An 11,376-nucleotide genomic window follows, 5' to 3' on the forward strand; every position below is an offset into this window, starting at 1 on the left:
CAAGTTGGTAGTCATTTGGGGAAAATAAGTTAGAACTTTATCTGACCCACTATACCAAAATAAATTTTTAAATTGACAAATGATGAACAAGGACAACAGAACTATAAAAGTGTTAAAAATAAAATATAGGTGGATATTTATATGGTCTTAAGACCTTCTTAATTAGACTTCAAAGATAAAGACCTTAAAGGAAGAGACTGCTCACTATGACTATATTAAAAAGTATAACATTTTATATGAAAGGGAGGAAAGAGGGAAAAGAGGGAGGAGTCAATGGAGGAATAAAGGAGATAGGTAGCTGAGACTCCAGACAGATTCTCTCTCTCTCTCTCTCTCTCTCTCTCTCTCTCACACACACACACACACACACACATACACGCACGCACAAACACAAAATTAAATGACAGACTAGAAAATATATTTGCGATTATGTGATGAATAAGGATTTGTGACAGAGAGAGGGACAGATAGGGACAAACAGTAAGAGAGAGGGATGAGAAGCATCAGTTCTTTGTTGAGGCACCTTAGTTGTTCATTGACTGCTTTCTCATACGTGCCTTGACCAGGGGGCTATAGCAGAGCGGGTGACCCTTGCTCAAGCCAGTGACTTTGGGCTCAAGCCAGTGACCTTTAGGCTTAAGCCAGTGACCATGGGGTCGTGTCTATGATCCCACACTCAAACCAGCAACCCTGTGCTCAAGCTGGTAAGCCCGCTCTCAAGCCAGATAAGCCCACGCTCAAGCCAGAGGGGGTTTCAAACCTTGGTCCTCCGTGTCCCAGTCCGACACCCTTATCAACTGTGCCACTGCCTGGTCAGACAAGGATTTATATTGTTGATATATTAAGAATTCTCACCAATCTGTAAGGAAAAGGTGAAGGTACCATTTTTTTTACCACAGGCAAAGGACACAAACATACCTATCACAAAAGAAGAAATACAAATAGCCAGAAAAAAAACCCATGGGGAGTAGTGGAATGGCTCTAACTATATTAATCAAAACAAAATGAGGCACCTCTGTTGACACGAATGTGAAATGGTAGGTCCTTTCTGAAGGGAAGACCAAAAATATGAAGTGCCTTAAAATCTACAAATCTTTTTTCTAAGAATTCTACTTGTAGGAATTTATCTTGAGCATTGGTAAAAATTCTCTATTACTAGTAATGTAAACACCTTATTAAACAAGAAATGAGAAATTTATCTGAGAGGAAGCTTATGGAGTAGGGCTATGGCACAGCTGGATCAGAGAATTCATCAATGTCATCAGTCTCTCGTTTTTCTGTCTCCTGACTCCATTTTCTTCTCAGTTGAACTCGTCTATAGGCAGACTACCTCCAGAGGGTGGCAGAGATGGCCTTGAGAAGCTCTAGGCTTATATTTCCATTCTGGACAATCTAGTAGTTCCAGACTAAGTTCGTAAGTCAGTTCTGTGTGACCTCACTGAATTCAAATGCCCATACCCTTATCTAATGACTGGTTATTCTAAACAGAACCATACCAAGTGTCCTCTTCCTGGGACAGGATAGGGGTGTTATCCCACTTCAACCACATGAACTGGGAGTTGGGAAAGTTCATTTTGAAAAGAAAAGAAGATTCTTTTTACCAAAAGAAAGAATGCTGAACCAGAACAAAGAAGTAAATATTTATTATAAATTTAAAAATCCAAATATTTATTATTCATGTTGATATTATTTGAGGCATAGTTTATAAAGTTGGAAATTTGAACAGGCCTAAGAATCCTAAATTATGGGGTTGATTGTAATTTATAGGATCAAATATATACTGATACTACAATACAATGAATAAAGTGATACAGATGTCTAGTTATTTGTGTAAAAGATGTTTATGGTGTAGTTAGGTATGAAAAGCAATTATAAAATATGTACATTATTATCCCTTCAAATATATTATATATACACACATACATACATACATACATACATCAACATCCATGTACAAAAGTACAGGAAGTGATATATCTAAATATTTGCAGTAGTTATTGCTGAGCTATGCAGTTATAATTAATTTTATTTGTGATTTTTTTTATGCTTTTGCCTCAGGATTGTTGTATTTTGCCAAAGAAAAAGCACACAAGACAGTGAATATGTTAATCGTGCTATAAAAGTTAGAAAAATAAAATGAAATGTTTATAATTCTTTAATGCTATAAAGTTTCTGGCCTTTGACTGGCGTATGGTCTAGTATAGATGGGACACATTTTAAAAGTACATGTATAAGCTCCATAGGTAGGTAGGGTCAAGTGAGTTATGTGTGTATGGGATTGTACATGAAAACACTTTGCGAAAGGCTATGCAATATAATAGAGTATTATATAGATGATAAATATATATATGATATATATATGCAGAGTTTATATATAATCCACATACACAGAGTGCAGAATAAATTGAAATGATGGTGTTTAGACCACACTTTCACAAGTATGACATTTGAACCTCATTCTGACTCTGGGGTACATAGGGTACATATTACCATCCCCTCATCACCAATGAGGAAACCGAGGCTTGAAAAGCAGTTTTCTACAGAAAGAAAAGACTTTTCTACAGAAAGATTTAGTGACTAAGTTGTACCCCAAACTCAGGCCTTCTGACAGCAATCCACAAAAAGTTTCATAGAAAGTGTTACAGAAATTCAAAGTGCAGTCAGAAGGAAATGGGAATTAGACTGGGCTCTGAGTGGAGAGGGGCTGAGACCAGTGGGGAGGAGGTGGAGGGCTTTCCAGAGAAGTGACATGGACGTAAGATCCACAGTGCACTGCGGCCCCTCTAGGACAGTGGTCCCCAACCTTTTTTGGGCCACGGACCAGTTTAATGTCAGAAAATATTTTCATGGACTGGCCTTTAGGGTGGGATGGATAAATGTATCATGTGACCGAGACAAGCGTCAAGAGTGAGTCTTAGACGGATGTAACAGAGGGAATCTGGTCATTTTTAAAAAATAAAGCATCGTTCAGACTTAAATATAAATAAAACAGAAATAACGTAAGTTATTTATTCTTTCTCTGCGGACCGGTACCAAATGGCCCACGGACCAGTACCGGTCCTCGGCCCAGGGGTTGGGGCCCACTGCTCTAGGACACAGCAGGCGTCATCCTTCAGAAGTCAAATGTGGGCAAACTTGAAAATTGTTGTGTCTTGCTGAAATTTTTCTTTAAAAATAAAAAAGGCTTTTTATTTCTTAAATGTGTCTCCTTCCAGGCTTTTTCTCCACCACTCCGTCCCCCATAAAAAAAGCCTAAACCAGGTGATTTAAAGTTTATAATCCATAGTCCCATGGAATGATAAACTTCAGTAATAACCAGGAGTTATTCAGTGAGGCTTCTTAAGAATTATAACTGAATAAAGAAGTGAGAAGCTATCAACATGCCAAACTAAAGATAAATTATGTGGATGACAAAGTTTCATAAAGAATGGCAAGTCCTTTCAACCCAAGTAAAGGAAGGCTGTCTGGGGACGGGAATGCAATTCTCCCCCACCTCGTCCCGCACAGAGACTGAGTATTCAGAAGACAAAGGTCAATCATTAGACATCTTAGCTCACCCATTTGAGAAAGATAAGTGTTGGATTTTTCATAGCATACAGTTAGTGGTGGTGGAAATCCTTTGTTTTATCTTTTTGAATATTAGCCTTTTCTCTGGTGTTGTAGAATTTAAAAGGAGAGTTACCAACCTGAACAACTCAAGGGTTTATAAACATTATTGCTAAATAATTTGGAATTTTGCATTAATACAACTCTGGAGAAAGGTGAAGAAAACTAGAATGCTAGCCAAAGGTTTTGGAGGTGACTGGCTACCCAACAGCATGTATTCAGCAAACATTTATTGAGGGCATTCTTCCTGCCCAGCATTGTGACTGGTGCCGGTGCAAAGGTCAACAGAATAGAGCCAACTACAGCCTAGGGAGAGAAACCAGAGAGGGGACAGAAGAGCGCCTTCACCACACCCCCCTTGGGAAGAGCAGGAAGCTTCAGGGAGGGAATCGGGCTGGCTCACCGAGGGGTGACACCTCAGGTTAACAGGGAGAGGAAAGGTGCATCGCCATAGAGAGGCAGCAAGGAGACCAGAGAGAGCAGGTTTTGTTCAGGAGACTAATAATTCAGGACGCCTGGAGCATGAAATGTGATAGGGAAAGTGACAATAGGAGCTCGAAGAGGGGAGCAAAAGCCAAATCGTAGAGACCATATAAGAAATTTGGGTTTCCTTGTGTAGACAATGAGGAAGCACTGAAGGGTTTAAAACAGGACAGTTTTCATGGCTTAGATTTACATGTGTGTGTGTTTGACGTATATATATATATATAGACATATGTCTATGATAAAAAGACCTGGCCATCATCATCAACCAGCAAGCACTCTTCCACAATTAGATGCCTGAGGGGAGATTGCCAGACACCCACCTTTAGGGGCTCAGGCCCTGGCCCCTGTCTCTGCCCCACTTGGACCTCCAGGTATGGGCTGTCCCTACTAGTATCCCCATTTTAGAAAGAGTAGGAGAAACTGGGGCTGAGATTCCAGATGGCAAAACTTACAGGCAGTAGGGGATACAAATTGCAGTAAACATTAATGCTTTTTTTTGTAGGCAAGTGTTCACCTAAGCTACCTTTTTCCAAAAGATGTTTCCACATTGTTCCAGACATTTTTATAACTTCTTTTTTGGAAATTCTGTAAATACCAACCTGGGAGCCATACAAATAATGATTCTTGTCTCTTTATAGTTGCATTTTTAAATTTTTGTATTCCAAAATAAGCGCTAACGACCCGATCTGATATTTTTTTAATCCTACTCAGTAGACTTAGCTCTGAGTTAACTTTGATTTATTCCTAAAGTTAAATCCATCTTCACAAGATGAAAGTTTACCTCTGAGGACATTAAAAACGTGCTTGACTAACTACTTCCCAGCTAACTCCAAGTTTCTTGAGCGCGAATCTTGCAGACTGTGAACTGGGGGTGATCCTGGCACCTTTCCTGTCTGTCCCGCACAGTCACTGTGAAGAGAACGCCAGACAGCACATAGAGTGCCGTCGGCGCGTCCTATTATTGCCTCAATTTGCAGGCAGTTCCAAAATACACATTTGTTCTGGTGTCTTTGTGTTCGTCTCCCTAATAGACAGTTCACTTTAGGAGAGCAGGGCTTGGGTCATCTTTGGCTTTGTGTCCCTCGAGTCTGACATTGGGTTTCACACATAAACAGCACTCAGATGTTTGTTGAATGAATAATTGAATCTAGTTCCTTGCCTTATCCTCAAAGCATATATAAGAAATGGATAACACACTTGAGATTATTCAGTTAAAATAATTGGCTCAGAGGCCACTTAAAGCTTCTTCAAGTATGTGAGCCGTTTGTCATTGGAAAGCATCTGTTCTTCATCTCTGAAGGGGCCAGGACAAATGGCTGATGATATCAATCAATCTGAAAGTGTAAAGTTCTTAAACTTTAGTGCTGCGGTCTTAACTTTGGCTGTATTTAAAAATGACCAGGAAAACACTTGCAATCACACTGCCGGGCTCTGTCCTGGGACAGTTCCGTCGGTTCCTCTGGGGGCGGGGGGCTGGCCCGGTGTGGAGAGTTTTCAGAATGACCCAATTGGTTTGAATGTACAACCTGCATTTGATACCGGCCCCTAAGATTAGACTTTGAGAAAGATTGCTTTAAAAAATAGCCTCTCTAATTCAACACTAGGGGCCACAGCAATGGGAAGAGCACGGGCCTGCTCCCAGGGCAGCCCTCACTGCCCCGGGCGGTGGGAAAGCGGCCCTCTGTGCTGAGCTGGGAGGTCACGGAAAGTGGGCTTCTGCTGAGCGGAGACTTTCCGCCGAGGCTGTCAGACATTTTAGAAGTCTATCACAGAAATAAAAGAGAGTCCTGCCCACAGAAGGAGGGTCAAGTGTTAGTTAGGCAAGCCAGTTAGTACCAGCCAGCAGGCCTGACCCGCACAAAGGGTCTGAAGGCTTTGATTCACAGCACAAATCACCGTTGTTGGCACTGGGAGGGAGTACAGCTGTGAACAAGACTCAAACTGTCTTGAATAACTGACAGTCTGTTCACAATTAAGTGAACAGGCAATTACAGAACGGTGAGAGCTGATGAAAGAAACGAAGTGAGGTTGGTGAGATAGGAAGATCCCTTTGTTAGAGGGTTGAGGTGTTTCAGTCTAATACAATAACTGCTAGTTCCTGCTCAAAGGAATGCTGTAAAAGAACTGTAAGAAAGATTATTTTAGGACCTCTGGAGAGTTGTAAGGAGAAATAGTACAGGTATAGAACAGCCTAAGAGGTGCGGGCTAAGTTCCTAAATTAGGGAGACTCAGAAATAGTAAGGAGTGATTTATAGAGTTCCCAGTGGAAAAGATAGCTTTCAGTTACTTACCATATTTCCCCATGTATAAGATGCTCCCATATATAAGACGCACATTAATTTGGGGGCCCAAATTTTGAAAAAAATGTATTACATAAAGTTATTGAACTCGTTTTATCATAAAATTCATATAACTCCTCATCATTGTCAAAACTCCCATCCATTAGCTTGTCCTCATCTGTGTCTGATGATGAATCACTGTCTTCAACAATGAGCGCAAAAACAAGTGCGAAAAAGTGGGAAATGCAAGTAAAAAAAGCTACAACCACTGTATAAGACGCACGCAGTTTTTAGACCCCAAATTTTTCAAAAAAGGGTGTGTCTTATACATGGGGAAATACGGTGCTGTATGTCTGAGAATGAGTACCTCTGCTACCTTTCCCATTAATTGCTGTCATATCTCAATCTGTTTCGTAACTGTGTGAGAACTTTAAAAACTAGTTAGCAAATTAGTGAAGTTAGTTAACGTCCGGGTCCTTTTCAAAGAATCAGTTGCTTACTTTTGTTTATAATCCCACAGTCTCATACGGAAAAGGAAAAAAAAACCTTACTTGTCAAATACAACCTCTATGAAAGTGGTAATCCTCCGTATTTCTATAACACACTAAAGTCAGTGCTCTTGAGAATCTGAGCTTATGTGAAACTTTTTAATAAGAACTAAATTTTTGTCTTTGCCTTCCAGTGAACAAATCTTAACATTTTCATATGTAAATCATCAATGTGTACTTTATTCCAAAAAATTCACTGCTCTTTGTTGGGCCATTTCCACAGCCAGCCACAGAGTGGACAGTCTTGAGTTATTGGTCTATACAAGCTCCTAAACTCCCAGACCCTTGTGTACCTGAGTTCAGTCTGCATTATAAGTCTGCATGCGCATTCTCACAGGAGACTGTAAAGGGGGGCGTGCTTTCAATTCCTGCAGTCTGTGATTTATGGAGGCACACAGGTCAGGAGTTAATTGTGCTGAAAATCATAATAACTGTTTTGTTTGCTTTTTAAAATGAAGTGATTGAAGCATGTTGAAAGATAAATGGATGAAGCATTTTTGATTATGCTTTTATTTTTATTAAAGATTAAATATTATTGCTGAGTAACCAGCCATGCTAAGTATTATGATATTAAAGCTGAAGTAGTATGTAAGCTGATAGCCCTTTCTCTCCTCTGGGTGTAGGTTTGTTATTAATCAAAATGTTGGACTTGTTCAGTGCAGTGGCATATGAAACAAACAGTTGAACAAGACAGCTACTCTAATTTACAGCTTTCTGTATTTTCAAATTTGTAGGCAAATGTGTTTCTTTCTCTGGGCTCTGTGCAGTGGTTCACATGTCTAAATGTTATTTCTTATACTAGAGCCAACTCAGTCCAACTGTTGTACTATTCTTTCATGGTACAGAAAGGAAGAAGGTGCCTTCCCGTGGCTTTAATTGACAAATTCTGGTAAAGTCATTTTGAAACATGAACAGTCGCTACTAGAGATGGATATTACACAGAACACATCTGTATTTGGGGCAGAAAATAGGACCTTTTTTTTTTAATGGAAGGATGCATATATGGAAAGGTATTAATAAGTTAACTAAGATAGTGGTTTTGGTTTTTTGAGATCAATATAGAAGTATTGAGTGAAATATTTTAAAGGGCATATGATTCTAGCTATTTCCTGGTTTTGGCCTAGGTGTTTGCACAAGAGTCATTTAGAAAACTGCTAAGCACTTTTGAAATACAACACAGGGACTGGGCTCCCCAGTGTGTGTGGTAAAGGACCTTCAACAGGACATTCTTCCTAATTTTCTAAACTTGGTCTCAACGGTGGTAATACACTTACGGCTTCTAAAAAGTGCACTTTGTAGGGAATATTACACAGATTATAAGAAGTGTCAAACAAAAGACTACCTCTTAATATCTGAAACAAAAGGCTGAATTTATTACTTACCGAAGTAAGGAAGAGCTATGCTTTTAGACACAGTCTCTCTAAGCAAAGCAGTTTACAAATTTTTACATAAATTTGGGGTTAGGATTGTTTGCTGGTGGACATCAGCCTAGAAGCACATTATTCCGGAATGGTTGTCAGTGATTAGCTGGCATTCAGAAGCTTGTTCACTGGAGTGTGTCCGCCACCAGTTGGCCAGCTTTCGAAAGCATAAAGGCTGTCACTGATTAGTTGGCTTTCAAGGGTGTATTTATTGAAGTGAGTTATCACTGGTCATTTAGGTCTAGGGCAAGTCATCATTAATTGATTAAATTCGGTGTGATTATGTTTCAAATCAGTTCTAGTGGTCACTTGTTACCATGGCTGCAGAACAGCCTTTATCTAGGAGTTGGAGATTGTGTTATTCTCAGAAGCTAATACTTAAACACTAGGAAATTGAATGCACAAGAAAATCAGACTCTGAGGAGTCTATCTAAATTATCAATGATCCTATGATATACTTTCTAAATGAGGGTGTCGACTAAAGCAACAGGAAGTATAAGGTCAAGAGTTCTCACAAGTGAGGTAGCATGTTTATATATTATTGAAGTCAGTTATGAATTTGAATGCAAATAATGTATTTTAATAATAAATTATAAAACTGTGAATGTGATTTACCTCATTTAGTAAATTAAGATTTACTAAATCATGCCTGACCAGGCAGTGGTACAGTGGATAGAGCATCAACCTGGGATGCTGAGGACCCCCAGTTCAAAACCCTGAGGTCCCAGCTTGAGCCCAAGGGGTCACTCTGTCTGCTGTAACCCCCCAGTCAAGGCACATATGAGAAAACAATGAACAACTAAAGTGCCACAACTCTTGAGTTGATGCTTCTCATCTCTCTCCAGTCCTATCTCTGTCTCTCACTTAAAAAAAAAAAAGATTTACTAAATCATCCAGATCATTCATAATATGGTTCGTACTCACTGCGTTACTATATATAAGCTTTGTCTCGGATGGAAAGGGGTGGGAGTGGTAGTAAAACTCAACTTGTCGTCCCTGGTGAACTGTAGCTACTGAACCTTTAATAACTGTAGTACCACTAATATTGTAACATTTTATTTTCTTCCCAAAATCTTTCTAGGATTTTTTTTTTAAATCTGAGTGTGTCCTTGGGAGTTAGTCACATTAGTAAACTTCACTCAGAGTTTGTGCTACTGCAGAAAAAAAGAAACTAATAGTAGGATTTCATCTGAAAGTTTATAACTGGTATATGTGGAGTTTAATCGTATAGGCAATTTAACCCTATCTGCTGTGATAAAACCTTTGTAGTTTTGTTTACATATAAAAACTGAACTTTCCTCTTTCTAAATTCATTCAGTTGCCCTGAAACCTTGTCTTTGACTTCCCATTTATTCCTGACACCTCCTAATGGGGACAGAGCTAATCAGTTACATACTTCCCTGCGGCTAAGGATAGCCAGCTTATGACCACTTAGAAGTCAAGCACATGTTGATACCTTAAGACCAATAAGCATTTGATAAAGTAGGAAAGTAGGGTGGTTAGATTTGTTGTAATCAACAGTAGTAGGAGAAAATTAGTCCACAGAGCTGTGCCAAAAGCTTACTTTCTTTTTGAATGGAAAAAAAAAAAAAAATATATATATATATATATATACATATATATATGTATGTATGCGCGCGCGCATGTGTGTGTATGTGTGTGTGTAATTTTTTTAACTCAGTAACTACACTGAGAAGGGAGTCATAATACCATTTGAACAAGAATTTTCTTAACACATTACCTGCTCTTAACTCATTTAGCTACTGTAAGCAACACAAAACAAGAAATCAGGTAGAGCTGGTTTATTGTGCAGAGTTCTGCTCTGCACTATGGCTCACTGGCTAAGAGAGTGTGCTTTTTAAAGGAAGCCAGCCGAATGTTCTCTGAGTTTAGTTTTAGGAGCACTGCTATGTAAACCCCTTTAACCTGCCGTCAGGAAGGGAACCTCAAGTGAACACCGAGGCAAAGAGACTCACTACTAGAAATACAAGCCAACAGGACAAACTCCAGACATGTTTTTCGAATTCAAGTGTTTTCTGAGCAGTTGGTTTCCAGGTGGTACAAGCACCAGTAAACAACAAACGCCTCTTTGTATTCTGTACGCTTAGAGTCCATTATGCCAAGGACAGTGTAGTGTAGAATTTCTGCTTTCGGTCTTCATGGCAAAAACACTGAACTGCCTCTCTCCCTCTTTAGGATGTCGCATGTGCTTCAGTTTGAGGATAAAAGCAGGAAAGTGAAAGACGCAAGCATGCAAGACTCAGACACATTTGAAATCTACGATCCTCGGAATCCGGTGAATAAAAGAAGAAGGGAAGAAAGCAAAAAGCTGATGAGAGAGAAAAAAGAAAGAAGATAGAAACGAGAATACTGATAACCCGAACTAGTTGGAAGTGTGCCTGCAATAAATGGCCTTACAACAGTCATTGTTCCCAACAGCGCCACTTAAGGGCATGAAAAGAAGTATTTTTGAACCTGTTGTCCAGTTTTGAAACCAGTTATCTCGTTATCTACATTGTGGACTGATGTGAACAAATGTTTTTGGTTACTGGTACACACCTTTATTCCTTACTGACTTTTTATATTGCTAAATGTGAAATAAAATCACTTTCTTTCGTTTTCAAGTTAACCATTGCAGACTGTGTAGGCGTGTGTGTGTGTGTGTGTGTGTGGTTTTTTTACCCTAAAATATGTGTAGGCTTCATTTTCGAGATTTTTTTTATAAGAAGTTCTTACAGAAAGAATATTTGAGGAAAACCTCCCTGACATTGTTACTGTGGTACTAATTTTAGAATATAATTTAAAAATTATATAGCTCTGGCCAGTTGGCTTAGCGGTAGAGTGTCAGCCAAGCATGTGGAAGACCCAGGTTCGAGTCCCAGTCAAGGCACACAGGAGAAGCACCCATCTGCGTCCCCCCCCCTCCCCCTCTCTTTCCTCTCTGTCTCTCTCTTCCCCTCCCGCAGCCAAGGCTCCATTGGAGCAATGTTGGCCCGCACGCTGAGGATGGCTCCATGGCCTCCGCCTCAGGTGCTG

At 39.7% G+C, this 11,376-nt stretch overlaps 1 protein-coding gene across 1 annotated transcript in view; it reads left to right on the forward strand.

Moving 5' to 3' along the window:
* CWC27 (CWC27 spliceosome associated cyclophilin) overlaps positions 1-10,969 on the forward strand; it is a 199,451-nt gene extending 188,482 nt beyond the window's left edge. Inside the window, exon 14 of the mRNA XM_066360808.1 lies at positions 10,537-10,969. Within this exon, the coding sequence (XP_066216905.1) occupies positions 10,537-10,699 (163 nt within the window). The 3' untranslated portion in view covers positions 10,700-10,969. The remainder of the gene's footprint in view (positions 1-10,536) is intronic.
* The last annotated feature ends 407 nt before the right edge of the window (positions 10,970-11,376 follow it).

Source organism: Saccopteryx leptura, chromosome 1, assembly GCF_036850995.1.
Source record: "Saccopteryx leptura isolate mSacLep1 chromosome 1, mSacLep1_pri_phased_curated, whole genome shotgun sequence".
NCBI lineage: Eukaryota > Metazoa > Chordata > Mammalia > Chiroptera > Emballonuridae > Saccopteryx > Saccopteryx leptura.